Raw genomic sequence first — 20,233 nt, forward strand, 5'->3', positions numbered from 1 at the left:
AGGGGGAAGTCAAAGCTGATTAAATAACACAGTTATGGAATGCTCTTTCTGTGAGGAGGCATGCAGTTTTTTTTATTATAAAAAACATCAAATTCTGCTTCTGAGAGTTAACTTCTATACAGTGGATGTATTTCCATTGTTAAGTCATTGCTGTTAAACTCAGTGGTCCTTATTTCTTGATCAATTTTATTTTAATGATAACCTATGCTGCTTCTAAAACATGGGCTTCATTTATGTTTGGTAATCACTTTTGGATTCCTTGTCAAAGCTACTCCTATGAATTCTCATCACCACTCCACATATTAATATGTATCATAATGTGTATCAGTTAAAAGGCTTGCTTTATGCTTTTGTTCATGGGTGCAAAGAATGAGAAGATAAAAGTATTTTTGCTAAATGGATTGATAGGTTTAGTTGCTATTCTGGATTAGAACTACACCTCTCCCTAAAATGTTTTGAAGTAGTAGAGGAAAAATTTAATCCATTAAAAATATCCCTTTTCTATCTTTACAAATAGTCTTGCTAAGGGTTAACTTATTCAAGTTATTCTAAAACAAAATTCCAATGTTGGCAGTACTATAAGGAGAATGTGGTTTTGTAAACCAATGTGGCTAACTAGCCCTTGTTTTGAGGATGATTTCAGAGGTCAGACAAGTTTCATCAGCAAGTTCTGTTGCTAGTCAGTTCAAAATATGTAATACAGATTGATCACTTAGAATTCTCCATGGAGTAGCTGGTACCAAGGTGTATACTTTTGAGCTTCAGTGTTTTGGAATATACAGTAAATTTTTTACTTGCATAGTATTTGCATAGAATTGTTCATACAGTATGGACATTTCCTGGTTAACAGAGCTTGGTTTCTATTACTAAAAGCAAGTCAGCACTGTTCCTTTTCAAATGTATTAGTGTTTTATAGACACTCATATTGTTTGTCGCCAGTGGGATGAAAGTTGCTGATGAAAGTTATGGTGGGCCAGTGAAATGCCTGCTTTTAGGAATCATACCTGCTCAATTTTCCCTCCATATGTGATGTTTGTTCTCTCAGTCTTAAAGATTTTATTTAATGGAGGAAGGGAAAAAAGGACACCATAGCTGCTGCTATGCTTCAGAACCTGAGAAGTCTAGTGACAATTTACAAACATGCTCCCCATTTGTAAATAGATGCATCATTAAATCCAGCAGAACTTATTAAAAGGACATAATTTGGAATTGTGTTGAAGACATGTTAAAATATCACACTACCCCACCCCCAACTAAAATTTGGGCTGCCATTCTTCAAATCGACTAGCTTCATATGCTTGATCTTATTTATACTTGTTATGGAAAGGTAGACATTTGCTATATTAGTCTGTATTACCTATTTGGATTCCATCTGTTGACAGCCAGCTAAGCATATGAGCTTCATGGCAAACTTCCATGTGTTCATTAAGTGCTCTTCAGATAAATTAGGATTAGGAGTCAGGCTCAGGCCCCTCTTTTTGTTCAGGGAGCCTTCAGATAAATTCACTCCAGGGGGTTCCTCTGTTCCTACTGGCCCAAGGTGTGAGTACTGAGTAAGAAAATGAAAGTAGATGAACAGAGCTAAATGCCACTTGCAATGTCTAGAGAGGCACTGTTTTTATATACATATTAATAAGTGGTATGATGGAGGTACACCATTGATTACTTTTCCTGTTTAAAGTGATTATGTCAGCAGGTCAGATTTCTAGGTCATTTTTCTTTGTGTGTGTTTGTTTTAAAGAGAAAAAGCCAAACAAAGATAGAGAGATTTCCTGATCTGTTTCTTCTACTCCAGCAGCTGCGTAATCCAAAGAAAGAGGGCCAAACGTCTCTCTAACTCAGCAATGGATTTTGTAAATAGAATGTGACCAATATCGTTTACTTGGGTAACCTTTGTTTGTAGAGTTTAAGTTTGTAGGAGCTGGCTATGGATATTTTGTTTTATTTCTTGGTATTTAAGGATGTGCTGCTGGTTTATAGCTATATGGAAAACTACTTTATTTTTTAATGTTGCTGAACAGATTTAGTACAATTGTCTCTTATATATCAACCTGCACTTAAGGTGCTGAAGGTGATGGCATAGGAGGTGGAGGAAAACCTCTTGGATGTAAAATACTATATGTAAACAATGCATCTTTGGTTGTCTTTATTCATTCATTTGCAGTGGCGGCAATTTCTGGCAATTGTCTGATTTTACACTACAAACACCACCATGTCCTGAACCCCTGACCTACCTGGTGGCAAATCAGTATGTCCACTTCCAAGTTCAATAGTCAGGAAACCATATATGCAAAGTCCAAAGCCCAGGAAACTGCAGTCCAGATGCAAACCCAAAGCACTGTCCTGTAGAGGCCATGGAGCAGCCAAGTCAAGGTCCATCCACATGGGTAGTTGAGCAGATCCAGCACCTCAGCTCTGCCTCCTTTTTATACCTTCCATGCTGATTGTAGCATCAGGCATGTGACCCTCACCTTTGCCAAGCCTACTCCAGCTGAGGAATCACATCCCTCCTCCCAGAGCTAGCGAGCCCCACCTGGCCAGCTAGGGAGTTGGGTTGTGAGTCCTTACCTGCCTCAGCCTCCTAGGGCACCCCTCCTGCTGCTCTCTGTGCCACCATGTTCGTAGAGACAGGGGCCCCTCTGATCCTTTGCATTGACCCCCATCCCTTCACAATCCTCTGACATCCTGTGAGTACTTCCTTCCCCATCTCCAGTTTGCCCCAGTGTGTCCCAGTCCCATCTACGCTCCTTGTCAGATTCCTCTTCTTCCTCCCCATCATCCTGCCTGTTCAGGGCATCCCACCCTGGCCATCTTTTCTGTTGGTGCTGTGCAATACTACAGTGGTACCTCAGGTTACATACGCTTCAGGTTACATAAGCTCTTCAAACCCAGAAATAGTGCTTCAGGTTAAGAACTTTGCTTCAGGATGAGAACAGAATTTTTGCTCCGGTGGTGCGGCGGCAGCGAGAGGCCCCATTAGCTAAAGTGGTGCTTCAGGTTAAGAACAGTTTCAGGTTAAGAACGGACCTCCGGAACTAATTAAGTACTTAACCCAAGGTACTACTATATGTCTGATATCTTATTTTCATGCCACTTATGTGCTTGAAACTTCCCTTGAGTAGATTATGACTGTGCCTAGTGCTAATTATAAGGGTACTCAGGAGCTTCTTCCAAATGCCTCTAATTCCCAGCACAGGACTGCATGTGAAAGAGCCATTTGAAGGGCCAGCCCAAGCCATGGTGCTGCCTGAGGTGGAACAGCAAATGGTGCCCCCTCTTCCGCAAGTCAAGGTGCACAGTATTCAAGGCCAGCCAAGTTATTTAAGCACCTGAGGCAGACGGTCCCACAAGCATCTCTCACCCTTTGTGGCAGTAAAAATACTGGAACCATAAACTGAATAATTAACAATTTGCTGCCCTTTCATGACACCCAAAATCAGCTGCCTGAAGCAGCCACTTCACTCTGCCTAATAACAGGGCCGTCCTGGTCTTTTGTCAGGCCTTTTAAAGAATTGCATCTGTAAAACAATAACGTTTCTGCAGTAGCAGGATAATATTTGGTGGTGGTTTCCCATCTTTCCTTCCAACATTTTACAAATGCTATAGGAAGAAATGAAAAGGTTATCCTGTTGACAAACATCCAACTTTCAACAGGAGATCTGTGTTATACAAGGAATATTATGAGGAAGGGGGAATTTCCAGTATCAAAGTCAGCTTGATGTAGCATTATTTCATCCTCAAATAAAGGTATTTCTCCTGCCTTGAACTGTAAAGGCATGTTTATGCTTAACTGTTGGCTTTTTCCAGGGGGGAGGGAGTAGTGAATCTTTCTAGATATTTTTAATTAGGTATTGCATTTGACATAATGTTAAGTACATACATAAGCTCTGGCTTATTGGCCTTTTTGTTGATGGACTCCTTGTATATTTGTACCTTAATTTTATTTTTCTTTCTGATAATCAACTAGGAGGGAGGTTTCTGATTTACAAAAACAAGACTATTGCTAATTTCAAATGTGTATATTGAGATGGTTCTGCTTTCTGCCCAAAAGCAATGGCATTAAATTTGGAATGCCTTGTACTCTTATTAGGACTGTGGATTTTATGTCAGTACTATCATTTTCCGTATATACAATAATTTTTGTGACACTTGCATAGTCACCATGATGATACTGCAATAGATTATTCTGAATTTGAGATGCTGCGTTGTCCATATATATATCACTCAAATATGAAAAAGGAAGAATCAATTGTATTTTAATGTGTTTCTTTTTATAAAAAATAATGAAGTCGCTATCATTTTAAACATACAGAGTTATATTCTTACACCCTGAAGGCTGCACAAAATAGAGATTTTCTGTAATAATGCGAATATGCCCAAAGTAGATCAGACGTGGAGATGAGACATTACCATATATGTAACAGAAAATATACTGTTTCTTGGCTTTTGTGGCTCATATATGCCATAATCCTACAGTATTTTACAGTTCTTGCACTGTCCATTAGTGGAAGCATGTCCAAATGAATTCAGCATTTAATGTTAAAAATCTTATAATATGCCAGCTTGATTTGTAGCCCGTCATATCATGGAATGCTAATTAAAATCATATTTTTGCATATGTCATGCCTTTCATGTACATATGCAAATAGGCTTCCAGTGCCTTTCAGCTATTAGTAATTAACTTTATGAAGGACAGCTGTAATACATAATTAACAAAAATGTTTGCAAGCCCTTTTCACACTGAAAGTAAGAGCAGTAATTTCTCTCTCTCTCTCTCTCTCTCTCTCTCTCTCTCTCTCTCTCTCTTTTGGTTATCAAAGATGCCATTTTATTTTGAAGCCTCTCTGATATCTATATTCTTGAAGTGATCACATGACATAATTAAATTGATGTAAAGGCATTAACAGTGAAAGTATATTGAATAATCACCTATGTGTTACAGTTAGTTGTTAGCAAAATTAAATGAAAGCCCATTGTTTTTTAACATACAACATAATGCTAGGTATTATGTTCTTTTTGTTTTTAAATATTCTGGCACCATTAGTGCCAAATTCCTGTTCAATGCCTGTAGTCAAGGAGTGATCAAATATTACATATTATTGTCTCTCTGTGTTATCCCCCTGGGCCCCAACAGTGGTAGCATTTCCAAGCAAAATCTTCCAACTGCAGTTTTACATTTCAAAGAAAACAACAGTTAAACCAAGAAGATTTATTTGAAATTGAAATGGCACATCTCTCATTACCCACATGGGAAGAGTTTATTTTGTGTTCACTAGTATCCTTCATTTTTCTCTTAATTCTGGCTAGCAGTCAGCAACACCTGAGATGGGCACAGTTGGGTCCGGATGCACATATTGGTTAGGCCAGGCAAATTCGGCCCTCCAGATGTTTTGGGACTACAATTCCCATCATTCCTGACCACTGGTCCTGTTACCTAGGGATGATGGGAGTTGTAGTCCTAAAACATCTGGAGGGCCGAGTTTGCCTATGCCTGGGTTAGGCCAAGGTTTCAGTGGTGTGTTCATGGGTGTTTGCATGCATGGCAGCTAAGCTTTCTGTATTTGCTCCAGGAAGCATCAGCATAGAAAATGTGTAGAGCTGCCCACAATTAACCAGTTATAGGAGAACTAAGCAGCACAACCCACCATCCCAATCCACCTCTGCTCTTTGGATTCTTATCCTTCCACAATGCATATGTCTTGGTTCCAAGTTATCTGTAACTATGGGTTGCGCTTTCTTGCCTTTTTATTCCTAGCAAGCGTGTTGCCAAATATCTGTAGGATTCAAAACAAAACAAAAACCCTCTCCCGAGAAGGACTTAGAACGTGCTTTTTTCACACTGTGATGGGTGCACCAATGGGTGTAAGCTTCCCCAGAAGGAATAACAGAGCTCTATTCCACACCACACCCCACTCGGTGTGCCAGACCTTTGGAGAAAAGGGGGCCTTTTGTGCATTCTTTATCCAGTGATCAGTCCCCTACTTGAACAAGGAAGCTTCCATTTCTTGACCTAGTGGTGGGCAAGCTGGATGTGAAAGTGTGCAAAGACCTCCCATCATGGCTTGGTATGATACTTCTGCTGAGAGCAGCTTTTGCCAACCCAGCACCATCTGACGGCCCCAGCCTGCCCATGCTTTTGATTCGAGAGAGACAGAAACTACCGTATTTTTTGCTCTATAAGACTCACTTTTTCTCTTCTAAAAAGTAAGGGGAAAGGTGTGTGCGTCTTATGGAGCGAATGCAGGCTGCGCAGCTATCCCAGAAGCAGGAACAGCAAGAGGGATCGCTGCTTTCGCTGTATAGTGATCCCTCTTGCTGTTCTGGCTTCTGGGATTCAGAATATTTTTTTTTCTTATTTTCCTCCTCCAAAAAACTAGGTACGTCTTATGGTCTGGTGCATCTTATAGAGCGAAAAATACGGTACCTGTGGGGCAAATTGCATGTCTTTGGTATCTGTATCAAAATCCTACTGTCAAAAACAAGAGTAGGAAGGAATGGTCTTTTAACAGACCCAATCTCAGCTATGAAGGGAGTCAGACTGGGGTGTGTTTTGGGACCCCTCCTTTCCAGCTTTTATGTTTTAAGTCTGGCTAAATTGCTTGTGGAACTGGATGTGTGCCCCCATGGCCATAGGGAATGGAAAGCTCGGTATCCTCCTTTGTGCAGGTTTTATGGTTATATTTTGTTACCATGGGTGGTTTATTACATCAGGTGGACCTGCTGGCTAACGTTTGTGTGAAGGAACAGTTTCACATTAATTTTGCTAAAACTAAAGTAGTTGTATTTGGGTAAGAGATCTCTCACATTTAACTGGGCAATTTCGAACAACCCTATATGACAATTTTTTTTTGTTATTCAGGGGTCCATTTCACTGCTAATTCCTAATTCACTAGGATGCTAGTCTCATTAATGCAAGTCATATTGTATGAGCGGTCCTAAAGCTCTTTCTATACAAAGGGAGAAAAGTTATTGCTCCAGCCCTTAACATTTTATTGCCTAAGGTTGTTTTCTCCCCCCCCCCCAATATTATATATTGTAGAACTTTAAGGTCTCTGCCAATCATCAGTCCAAGAGTTGGAGAATGTTTCTGAATTTATTTCTGAATTTATTTATTTCTGAATAAAGTTTTGGTCCTACTTGTTACCATTCCTGCTGCAATGCCCATGCATAAATGGTTTGGCCTTCTATCCTGGCTAGAATACAAGTTCGGCTTTTAAATTTCCGTGATGGAATCCTTGTTCTGCCTTCTTCATTTCTGGTTTGTATATTTCATGGCTCACCCTTCAATTCTCAAAAGCACGTTATTGCAAAAGATACACTTGCTAGAGAATGTGATAGTGAGTTGATTACGATCCAGTCAACATGTAAATTGTGGATACGGTTTTGTTTGTGTTAGAGAGCTTATTTGACTGAAATGTTAATGGTCCATTGTCTAGGTTGTACCCATGTATTAAGATGAACCAGGAGAAAGCTAACTATTTGAAGTTAATTACTTTGGTTCCATGCGGATTTGCTTTTAAAGAATTAAGACTCCATGTTAATGCCCTCTAGCTTTCTGGTTGGCCACTATCAGAAATTACTCTTGGAACAGCCTTTCAGTGTGTTTTGTAAAACTGTTATAGAATACAGTGTTCACTACATAAACCACTATCTCCTATATAAAGATCCATGTGAAAAATATATGTCTGAATTTAGCCACAGGGATTTTTTGTTACATCAAGTGAGTTTGTGTGCTTTTTTGCTTTTGATTAAGGAAAATTATGTTACATTGTGTGCTCCTCTGTTTGCATTGGCTGTAAGAGCCAAATTTGTGGCTCAACTCTGAATGCCTTTACCTTTGTTATAGCTTCTAGCAAAACAAATGAAATTGTTACTAATACTACTCTGATATATCCTTTGGTGAACTCAGCACATGTGGTTGCAGTGCTGACACAGAGCACTAACCATGTTCTTAATATTTCTTACATAGCAAGAGCCTGAGGGAAAAACAAAAATCTCATCCTTGGGCAGTGCGTGTATTTATTTTGTATAAAGAAATAAAACTGTGTTTGTGTATTCAGGATTTTTGCATTGTCTTTTGGTACGTCCCCTGTACTGTGCTGTTAGGCTGTAGCCCTGCAAAATTTCCAGAGTATGTAATATTGCGAATGCATGATATTATGGGGAAATAAGTTCTCTAAGCTGGAAAGATAACAAAAAACTAATTTTGTTTTTCAGGGTGGCGTTTGTAATGAAGAAGCACCTAAATACTCACTTACTTGGAAAGCATGGAGTTGGCACACCGAAAGAGAGGTAAAGTAACTATTTTACGGCTCTGTTGATATACAAATCAAGCTATAGGTTAAAAGCTGTTCTGGAAATGTTACACAGAGCTGCATCAGTGTTTGCTTCTGTGTGCATGCAAAAGCAGAGGTGGTAATGGTACATAGACATAATTTTGACCTGATACTCACTTGTCCAAATAGCTGCTATGGCCCAGAGTGTGTTTGTGTGGGGGTTCGGGGGGGGGAATAAGATAAGCCTCTCTCTTGCTCTTCCATCACTCCAGGTGTGATATATTATTACTATATGGCAAAACATGGCTTGAGGTGAAAAGGCAGAATACTATTAAGATGCTTCCCATCTCTGTGTTATGAACATAGCCACTTGACAACACCACAAAAAGTTATAGGTGTTTAACAGATGCTTCATTGTTAATAGGACTGAATACTTTCATTAGAAGGTGGAGGGGTTTTTATAGATCATCTAGTCAAATCCCCTCACACTGCCAGAATTCTTTAAATAAAGCTAATAATAATAAACTATTAAATGCATTAATTACGCATTTAATAGTTTGATATAACCAAATCAATCAACATTTGCTCCTATTTAAGATTTCTAGGTCTGGAGCCACCTTTGCCAACCTGCTGCCCCCTTGGAATACCTCTCCCATCAGGCTCAGCCTTTTATTTTTTTATAAAAATATTTATATACTGCTGTATCATAAAAATCTATCCCAGATGTTTCCAACAATATAAAAACATAACACCAGACAGTAAAAACAAGTTAAAAGCAAATAAATGCATACATCAGCAGACCGTTGTGGGGGGGTGTACTCTTAACTGCCTGCATAGACCTGGCAGAAGAGGGAAGTTTTCAGCAGGTGTTTTCCTCCTATTCCCACATTGGCACTTTACTTGGTTTCTTTTGTACCAACAACTAATTGGTGGAGGCACAAGTCTTTGACCATTTTAACCTCAATTGTTGTTTATGGGATGGCTTTGCTACACAGAGAAAGGAAGGAACAAATTGCTTGAAATTCTCCCTACCATGGTGGTCATCGACTTCTAGCTAATTCTGTAACTAACCATGGGCAATGAACAAAGTTTATGAAAACTTGTGGGGTGAAGTGTGAAACCTTTGGGTTTTTTTAGTTACGGTTTTCGAATCTAATAACATTGTGGGACTTTCTCCCTACTAAATTCATCATTACAGTTAACGTTGACTGCCTTGAGTATTTGTTATCAGGGAATTTTGATGTTCACTTTTTATTGAGAGATATACTAATATCTGAAGCTGTTTATCTCTTTCAGTTAAAAGATTTAGCCATTTTTGTCTTTTTGTCTTCTTGTAACAAGCTGTTGATTCACAAAAAAGATCCCTCTTTGCTTTATCTTTTTGATGGGGAGTCATAAGCAAACACGATTAATAAGGCTGACATTACAGATAAAGCTACTGTATTGATACCCTCAAAGTGCTACTGGATTAGTCAGTTCTTTTCTATCCCAGTTTCCTCAGAGTGGATTATTTTTTTATTTCCAAGTTGATCTCTGGATACTTTAAAAATAGTCAGTGTGTCATTAGTTATCTTCTAGTCCCTTTTATATCAGCTGAATCTTCCGCCATTCCAACGAGAGTTCTAGTATTATGCAAGAGGATGAAAAACTTTTCCCTAGCCACTATTCATAATTTTATATCAGAAAGATCTTGAGCTAAGTACAACGTGAGATCGAGGAACTCACTGCTTGCATGAAACAACAGATGTACCCTGTTAGAGCTAGAGGAGTTTGCTTTATAAAGGATGGCTGTTCTGGAAGCAGAATTGGATTCTGCAGCACTTTCTTCTCATGTTTTATTTCATTTCCAGCGCTCTAGAAATATATATTTCTACTGAGGTGCAGTTACTGTATAATTATCATAAATACTATATAGAAGTCACTTATGCCACCCTTGTGACTATGTGTACCATAAAGAATCACACTGTAGGTATTCAGATATACTATCTGAGCCTAGGAGGTATGATTTTTAGGTGTCACCTCAGATAACAAAATAAAATAAAGGAGTGTTTTAATCTCTAGCGGTATGGAGTTAGGCTGCTATTTTCTGTTTTTCTGAAGTCCTTCTGGGTGATCCTGTTTCTCCTCTCTGTCTCCCATACTACTTCAAAGTGTTTTGACTAGATCAGTAAGTACTAGCTTGCAGTAAAATAGCATGATGATGATGATGTTCTTCTTCTTCCAAATTTTAAACCCATGTGGCCTTAGAAGCAAATAGAGAAGATCAGGACACCAACATTTTGCACTTAAACCTACCTGAACTAGTGATGGATATGACCGATATGTGGTTTTTTTTAATATGTTTAAAAGAACACACAAAGCAGATCCAAACATTTTTATAGAAGTGAAGTTTTTCTTGTTGGCAATTCTTTTCATGGAAAATGTGGCATTTCCCCTTAATATTCTGTAAAGCTGAATAGTTCTGGCAGGCCTGCAGCCACAATTTAATTTCCCACTAGCAATCCCTTGCTGGTGATGGCTTAGAGTTGAGCAGTACGTGGATTGTTGAAATGCTCACCTTTTTTCCAATTGTCCTTTCTGGAAGTTTTTGATTGGCTTGAAGAAACACTTAATCAAGAGGTTGAACCGGACTAAGCATTTTTTTAAAGCCTTCCATTTAAGAGATTTGGATATGGCTCCGTATTCAGCCAAGCAGCTCTCTGGTGAACAGGGGTCTGGTCAGTGCAAGCACAATCTCTTTCAGACACCCTTTGTGTGCGCACACACTCCACAAACCCTCACACACTTCAGTATATCTCTCTCTCTCTCTCTCTCTCTCTCTCTCTCTCTCTCTCACACACACACACACACACACACACACACACACACACACACTGTGTTTTCACACAAACACTGAAGGCCTTCGCATAAACCCAGACATGTAAACACAGAAGCAAGAGACTGGCATTTTTATGATTATTTCTTTTATACATTATTAATTTTGTGTAAAATGTTTCACCTAATAATGAAAATATTAATACATAATAATGTAAGCATCACAACAGCCCTGCAATGTGGAAGTAGAATGCTAAGGCAGAAAGTGGTGTGGCTAAAATTCATGGCTGAGAAGTGACCTGAACCATGACTTCACAACTAGGGTTGCAGTTCTAATCCTATTTACCTTGGAGAAGATGCCATCGCTTCAGCTGGAATTACTTCTGAATAGAGGCTAGGATTGCGTTGTGACCGTCAAAGGATAACATGTATTTTAAAGCAAACCCTGATAAAATAGAACTTGCCCCCACTTTTTTTTTTAAAGCTAGTGAGAAGAGAGCAACCCGGACAAGTTACAAAGCAGCCCTGGAGACAGTAAAAAAAAAATGTTGAAAATTCCAAGTAGGGAGACATAACACCCCCCCAAATCTTCCCTCTCCCCTTTTCTCTGCAGCCATAAATAAAGCCTTTCTCCCCAAGTACTTGTTTGCTTTGGTAGGGAAACCTCTGTGCAACGCAAAACATATTTTCCCCACTTCATTCCTCCATTTTAAAATGGAGCTTCCCCCACTCTCCAGTTTGAAAGAAATGTATCTTGGGGCCCCCAAATCCCCAAGCACCCCAAACACGAACACACTCCATGCTTCACAAGCCCCTACCTGCAAAAAAATACATACAGAAGCCACCTAACAGTTTTTTTTTGTGTCCTCCCCTTCCCACACACAACAAATACACAGAGAAAACATTTTCTTAAGAGCTTCTTCTCAGCCTTTGTTGAGGGAAGGTGTTTTTCAAAGAAGGCACTCAGAAGATATTGTACTAGACTGCCTTACAGGAAAATGCATAGACTTAAAAAATCTGGATTTTTTTTTTTAACATTGCGAACATTCAGGTACATTATATAGCGGAATGTTGTTTGATCTATCCAGCTTCATAGTATAGCATTCCCATACCTGTGTAATCTTGAGCAAAGCTTCCCATTTCTTCTTGCCCTATTAGAACACTAGTTTTTTTGGCTACAGTTCTGCAAAAAACAAAACCCCAAACCCATTATCTAGGCCCATTAAATCAGCTGCTTCTTTATGGTTTGAATTTGATTCTGTTCTTTTATACATGTGTATTATAGCAAATACTAATGGAAGTTAGCTAAATAGGCTGTGACAATTAAATTAATAATGCATTTTGTTTGCAAGTATTTAGCCTTTGTGGTTTGACTGATATATGCAAAGATGGTAATTTATTAAAAGTAAATTCATGTAATTGTACAGCAGAGTTTGATGGACCAAAAAATGTCGTTCTGGCTATCATCAAAAACAGAATATTGAAATAAGTTCATAAGGATATAAATATATATATATATATATATATATATGCAGGTTTTGGTGTCCTCGGGTGTCTTCCCGTGTAAAAGTTGGGGTGTCTAGGCGACGTTTCGACGAGGTCTCACTCGTCATCTTCAGGCTGGTGCTTTCGGCTTCTTGTTACTGGAACAGAGCAGGATCTCAGTGTTTGAGTTCCTATAAATACTGTTGAGGGGGTGTGGTGTATAGCCTCCAATGTTCTGGGCAGAGAGGAAGTTCCCAGGCTAGTGTGCCTTTTCTTCTTTTGTTCCTTAATTACTTGAGGGATATCTTGAGTGATTTCTTGAGTGATATCCTGAGTACCACTTAGGTGGGTCATTAGGTGTGGATTAGTTGCTAAAGTCTTTGTGTCTTGACCTCTTGAACTTTGTGAAGAGTTTTTCTGAGAAGCCCTCCCCACAAAAACTGACACCAGATCCAGAGGCACACAGAACGCCATCACCAATCAACCACACCAGACCCAAACCCAGACCCTCTCCACAGATAAATTACAGACACCATCCAGTAGCCAAACCATGGTGGCACCTCCGGATGCTGCACCCCCCTGCAATCCCTACACAGATCTGGCTGACACAGGCCACAAAACCACAGCTCGCCCCTATACACGAAGCCAAGCCAGAGCACAACTAAGTGCAGTACAGCCATCTTCTCAGAAAAACTCTTCACAAAGTTCAAGAGGTCAAGACACAAAGACTTTAGCAACTAATCCACACCTAATGACCCACCTAAGTGGTACTCAGGATATCACTCAAGAAATCACTCAAGATATCCCTCAAGTAATTAAGGAACAAAAGAAGAAAAGGCACACTAGCCTGGGAACTTCCTCTCTGCCCAGAACATTGGAGGCTATACACCACACCCCCTCAACAGTATTTATAGGAACTCAAACACTGAGATCCTGCTCTGTTCCAGTAACAAGAAGCCGAAAGCACCAGCCTGAAGATGACGAGTGAGACCTCGTCGAAACGTCGCCTAGACACCCCAACTTTTACACGGGAAGACACCCGAGGACACCAAAACCTGCATTCCTGTACCCGTGAAAATCTACGAAAGCAAATATATATATATATATATATATGCAGGTTTTGGTGTCCTCGGAAGACACCCGAGGACACCAAAACCTGCATTCCTGTACCCGTGAAAATCTACGAAAGCATATATATATATATATATATATATATGCGCAGACACATAACACTCAAATTAATGTCCTGCATAAAGCAGCTTGCATGATCAAGCATACAGATATCTAAAACAAAGGGGTCATATGTGGGGGAACAAATCACAATGTACAGTACAATATTTTACCCAGAACATCTTATTCAGAACATACTCTCAGTTCTATGTATAGCTCACTAGCAATTTGATTCGTACAAGATTTTGCATGCCTGTTTCCCAGACATACTTGTGTTACCTTATGTGATTGGGGGAGACAATTCCTTACAGGCAGACTCCCATGTTTGTATAAGATTCTCCACACACACCCCCCCAAAAAAAGAGGGGGAGGGAAGAATTACAATAGGTTGCCACCAGATAGAATGAACATCATGCCCTACTCTAGAGCGTTCAACTGCTAGAGGACTGTGACTCCTAGACAACCAGCACAAGTCCCTTTGGCCCAGCTCCAGGGGGAAATACTAAAGGGAGAAATTTTGGATATAGGTTCCCAGAGCCCCGTGAACAGAGAACTTAACAAATCCTTATAAAATTACCTTATCATCCAAGGAGTAGCTTTAGCAACCATGCAGTCCAGGAGTGTCGTCAGTTGCAATGGAGATGCGTGGTAGAGTTGGCTTCCCAAGACTGGCGTCACTGGTAGGGCAGACTCATGGCCATGGTGTGGTCTGGGCTGTGTAAGCACACAGTCAGGAGCTTCACTGGTGTGCATGTGCAGCTCTTACTTCACTCCTGCCCCACACCATCCAGATAAGCGGCAGCCGCAATGGGTGTCAGAAGAGAAGCTCTGCAGTGTTGCCCCACTGCACTGGCTGCATCTGGTACAATTTTACACGTAGAAAGCATTTTAAAGATTAATGGTTAGGGGGAAAGAAAAAGCAACAGTAATGCACACTGACTTTGAAACAAAAGTAATAAAGGTAATCTAACTTAGCTAGTAACATGTTACTGGCTTGCGCAAAGTCCTGGGTTTCAGAGCATATTCAGAAAAGAGGTTTTGAGAGAGGATGGGAGGAGATTGAGAGCATGTTTGGACTCCTAGTCCATTGTTTCCAGCACAACAAAGCGAGTAAATTTATGAGACCAATAAAAGTTTGCCTGCTTCATAAAATGGAGTATTATTTGTCCACTGGAGAAAGAAGCCTGACTTAGAAGTCAGTTCTAGCTCCTTAACAGCTTTGCACTTAACATGCCAAAAAACAAGCCAGGCAATTCTAACTGAATGCAGTATTGTGAAGAAGAGTTCCTGTCCTTTGTGCTTATTCAGAAGCAAAGCCTCAGATAACTGTCTATTCAGAGATCACTGCAGGGGTGAAAAATCACAGAGACTCTTGGTGATGCTGTTGAGCAGGGGTTCATAATGTCTTCCTTTATTCCAAGTCACCCTGCCCTGGTGGACAGATTCCATAGTCTCTACTTGCATAATGGTCAAAACCAAAATTTTCAGCATTGGTGTAATTAAAATAATAACATTGCCTGTGCAGCTTAACAAATACATGATGCTTCGAAGAACATGTTGATCACTACCCAGTTTGATTTGTCATAAAAAATGTAACTTTTTTTCGCAGAGAAAACAAGTCCTCCAAGGTATTTTGCTTCAGATTGTTGCAACTGTGATACTGATTTATTGTCAGCTTGGATGTATCTCAAAACTGGCACATTATCCTCTGTGTTCAAGGGCATTAGACATTTGGTAGCTCACTGTCAGTAATATTCCTGGAAACTACTTGTGTATGTCATTGACTGGAGTAATAGTTACTTGAAGAGCTGATGTGTAGAAGGGTGTGCTCAATGATTAGCAAAAAAGGAGCATGAGCACTGAGCGTTTTTATGTAGTTACATAATGTGAATTTGCTATGGAGAGCAAGAGATTATTTTTGCAACTTCTGTTCCTAGTTCTGCTGGAGTTTTGCATCTACCAAATATAATGGCAGATTAATACAGATAACCGGAGTGTACTTTTTTACTTGCAAACCCTCTTCAGGTGTTCTTCCTCTGAAAGAAAACATGTGAAGGGGGCCTTTGGGTACAAGTGTAATAACTTGCCCATTGCCATTGCTGTCACCCTCCATGAAACGGAGGACGAACTTGTGCATTTCAGAAAAGCTGCTTTTCCAAGGTCCTAGAATGTCATGGTGCTGTCAGGCAAGGAATGTTTAGAGTGAGAAATTAACTGATTATTGTCAAAAGTACACTTACAAGTTAGGAAAGGACACATCCCTCATTCGTACGTCTCTCAGCTACTCTTGGGTGTGTACCCGATGAGGCAGTTGCCACAACAAAGAGACCTTTTCCCAACCTCGGTTTATGTATCTCCACAACCAGAGCTGTGCAAAAGCAGGCAAAGACTGCGTCTGTAGGTATCATGTGTTTCTGCCCCTCCCTCTTCAATTCTCTTCTGGTCCTGGGAGACAGTGGTGCAGGAGAGGTGAGGACAGGATGAGGAGGAGGTGTGGAGTCCTTGACTCTACCCCAGCCTGACCTATCTCCCCCTCCTGCTGAATCTGTTCTTACCTCTCCAATCCTACATCTTCTCCTGTCTCTGACTTTCATCTACTGGCTGTTACAGGCTGCCCAGATCACCGATCCATTCTTACAAGCCTGTCTCCAACCCACCTTCTCCCAGTGCTCACCCATCAGAATCCAGCCACCATTCCTCAGTGTCCAGCCAGTCCCTGACAGCAGGATGCTCCTAGTTTCACAAGGGTGAAAAGAATGGTGATTAGGGGCAGCAGAGCTAATGGACTTGACTAATTCATGTGTTTATTTCAATGAACAAAGAAGACTTACTGAGGAGTTCTGCGTCATGCACTTCACTATAGGACCACATGAAGAAGGAATTTGGCATAAACCAGCTATTTTATTTACATATCCACTGCCATGTTCATTATAAAGGATGCCATGACCACACCCCTGTGTGAATGGCTTGCCTGCCTTAGAGTGTCTCTATGTGGTTATATTTCTTAGGAAGAGAACTCTAGGACTGGCTGTTGTCCCCACACTCATCATATCCTCTCCCCTTTTAGAAAAGTCTCCTTGTCAACCTTGTGCATTTAGATTCACTGGTGATAAACATAAGGCCTTGGCTGTCTGCAACAGTAATAGTGAGATTATGGGAGAGCAGTTCTTTGGACATAAATATCATTACATGCTTAATTCCTGCAAACTTCTTGTGTGGAATAAACTTGGCTGTTTCCTGTGCTCAGTGAGCCCAAATACTGTGATGTCACTTAGAGTACATTTATTTACACAGAACCTGTACGCCTGCACACATTGGTTGATATGTTGCCATTTGCCAGCAGCATGCCCAAAGTCTCCGAGGTAGAGATGCCATTATAGGTGAGCTACAACAGTCACTACCCTTCCTGGTAAATTGTAGTTGTAGATATCTCATAGGATGATAATAAAAAGGGGAAGAAAAGCTGCCAGTCTATCCACCGAATGCTTCCCTCAGGAAATTAAACAGTGTGCACACCATGGGATATACATGAGATGACTAGCTAGCCCTCTAGGTTTCAAATCATATCCAGCAGATCTGAAAGATTTTATCATGATTTTCGTGTGGAAAAACCTCTGAACATCCTGTTCTTCCATATCATTTGTTAATTTAGGGTACTCAGGTGAATTAATGCACTTTTTCATTAATTTACTCATGCAGTGAAATGTATGCATACATTTGTAAGTAAGAAAAAAAAATGCCTCTAAACAAAAAAAGTATACTTTCTGTGTTTTAAGGTGATACATGCATGTAGAAAGAATAATGTTAGAACAAGTTCTCTTGTACACACTCATACGGTTATTATAGGTACTTTTATTTAAAACTCCCCCCCCCCAAATTGAACCCATTAATCAGAGGCATATTTTTAGTTTATCAAAATGTGTTACTTTAATTGATTAATATAAATGATTAATTGCCTTAAATGTTGCAGTCCTAGTTTAAAATCTTTAGTTTCTTTCTTTCTTTCTTTCTTTTTATAAGTGAATTGAGTAAGTCTCCAGTTCTAGAGGCAGTGATGCACAGCAGTTAGAATCCCAGACCAGGACTGGGGACATCCCTCTTCAACTCTGTACTCAGCTATGAACCTCACTGAGTTACCTTGGACCAGTCACTATTTCTCACCCTAACCATCCTTCAAGGGTTGTTGTGGGAATAAAATGCTAAACAATGGACAACACCCTGAGTTTGTTGGATTAGGAGCAGAAAAAGTGTAAATGAATATTTCTGCTCCTTCAAAAGACTTCCTTACATTAGTGAATGGTTATTAGTCAAGCAAGAACTTTGTTCTGGATTTTGGCCACGTGAATATATAATAAAACTTGTAAGTATACACCTCACTTTTTTTAGTTACAGTTTAGTTCTGAAAGGCACCATGTCAGTTCTTGAAGGCGATGCGACAAATTGTATTGTTAGATTTGTGTGTGTGTTTGTGAAACAAAATAAGAACGGTTATCCTAGCTCATCAAGCAGTGATGATAAATGTATCATTTGCCAACAACCTTCAGATGTTGCTGGATGATAACTTCCATCATTATCAAGCTAAGCTAGCGAAAGATAATGGGAGTTGTAGTCCAACATTTGGAAGGCACCAGGTTGGTCGAAGGATGCTCTAGTCTAGGGTATCGTTTGGAAGAGATTTGACACTTGTTATGTGCACCTTGAACATGCCTTTGGAAAGGGAGATTGTTGCATAGATGTTAGATCCTTTTCAGCCTCCTCCTTTTATTCCCTACCCTTCTTTGTATTACTGTATATAGTACATTATGGAAAGGGATTTATAGCAAGGTACTTTTTGACATTTATGGATTTAGAATGCTTGGTGTCATGAATGCTCTCATGACTCTTTGCTTTGATCAGTGTTTATATAAAAGAAACAGCACCATAATCTTTTGACAGTCTAGAGATGAAATATTTTCCATATATTTTTGAGGAAATGTATAGGAGTACTTTGTAGACTTTAGAGCAGATTGCGGAAATCTAGAATAAAGCATGTATTGCAGAGATTGAACAAGGTGTGCTATAGGTTTAGCTCCCGGTAAAATATGCTCTGTGTATAGCTTTGTACCTTGTCATGCAATTATCAGTGCCTTTTCCCCTGCACTTCCCAGCTGTACTGCACAATTTTAATAATATGATAAGGATAACTCTTCTGTCAAGCTTCACCTTGAATTTAGCAATGCTAAGCACAAACAAAATATTAAAGCATTAGATCAGAGAATAACAGGAACGATTTGACTTTACTATATAACTTCTGAGGTACCTCTAAAATGAGTATTATAAAGATATTTACCTGTAAAAGTTTTCAAGAATACGAAGGAAAGTTAATAATAATAATAATTTATTATTTATAATTTATACCCCGCCCATCTGGCTGGGTTTCCCCAGAAACTCTGGGCAGCTTCCAACAAAATATTAAAAATCAGTAATCCATCAAATATTAAAAGCTTCCCTAAACATGCTGCCTTCAGATGCCTTCTAAAAGTCTGGTAGTTGTTGTTCTCTTTGACATCTGGTGGGAGGGTGTTCCACAGGGCAGGTGCCACTACCGAGAAGGTCCTCTGCCTAGTTCCCTGTAACTTGGCTTCTCATAGCGAGGGAACCGCCAGAAGGCCCTCAGTGCTGGACCTCAGTGGTAGAATAATTGTTAGAAAAGTCAGTTCATTTACATGCTCATTTCCCCTAACCGTAATGTCCTCAAAGTGACAGGAGGAACAGGAAAAGGCACGTAGAATTTTTTTTTACACTTAGTTTCAGGCTATTCAGGGGAAATTAAGTGGTGATGTTTTCAAACACTCGTAAAGCAGAACCTTTGCATCTTTCTTTAGATCAGCTGGTCTTTTAGTACCTGTGAAATACTGTTTAGGCGTGGTCACGGTGTGCAGCATGTTGAGATTGCAGATTGTGGTAGAAGCACACCATGAGCATTTTCTGCTCACAAACCATAAACATCATTGCCATTTATTTATTTTTGGTAGAATATGGAGCATAACAAGCATGGGTTTCTGGACATTTTATCCTCAAGTTGTTATCCAGCATTTCTTTCAACGCTAAAGTTTCAGTAGAGATATTGTGTGGTGTGCTGCTATCACTTGCATGTGAGGTACAGAATCCTCGGATGTCACACAGACAGTCATTGACTGACTGATAGATTTAGCAAGGTTCAAAACCATTACAAGCGAATACCATGAAACAAAAAACAGAATAATCCTTAAAACAATCCTAACTGGCAAGCATTTAAAAGGTAAAGGGTAAAGGGACCCCTGACCATTAGGTCCAGTCGTGACCGACTCTGGGGTTGTGGCGCTCATCTTGCTTTATTGGCTGAGGGAGCCGGCGTACAGCTTCCGGGTCATGTGGACAGCATGACAAAGCTGCTTCTGGCGAACCAGAGCAGTGCACGGAAACGCCATTTACCTTCCTGCCAGAGTGGTACCTATTTATCTACTTGT

At 39.9% G+C, this 20,233-nt stretch overlaps 1 protein-coding gene across 1 annotated transcript in view; it reads left to right on the top strand.

Moving 5' to 3' along the window:
• The window catches only part of ZNF407 (zinc finger protein 407), a 331,643-nt gene that overhangs the window by 125,975 nt on the left and 185,435 nt on the right, over positions 1-20,233 (top strand). Inside the window, exon 4 of the mRNA XM_081919417.1 lies at positions 8,218-8,292. Coding sequence (XP_081775543.1) covers positions 8,218-8,292 — 75 coding nt within the window. The remainder of the gene's footprint in view (positions 1-8,217; positions 8,293-20,233) is intronic.

The sequence above is a fragment of the Podarcis melisellensis genome, assembly GCF_964234715.1.
Source record: "Podarcis melisellensis genome assembly, chromosome: 7".
Classification (NCBI taxonomy): Eukaryota; Metazoa; Chordata; class Lepidosauria; order Squamata; family Lacertidae; genus Podarcis; species Podarcis melisellensis.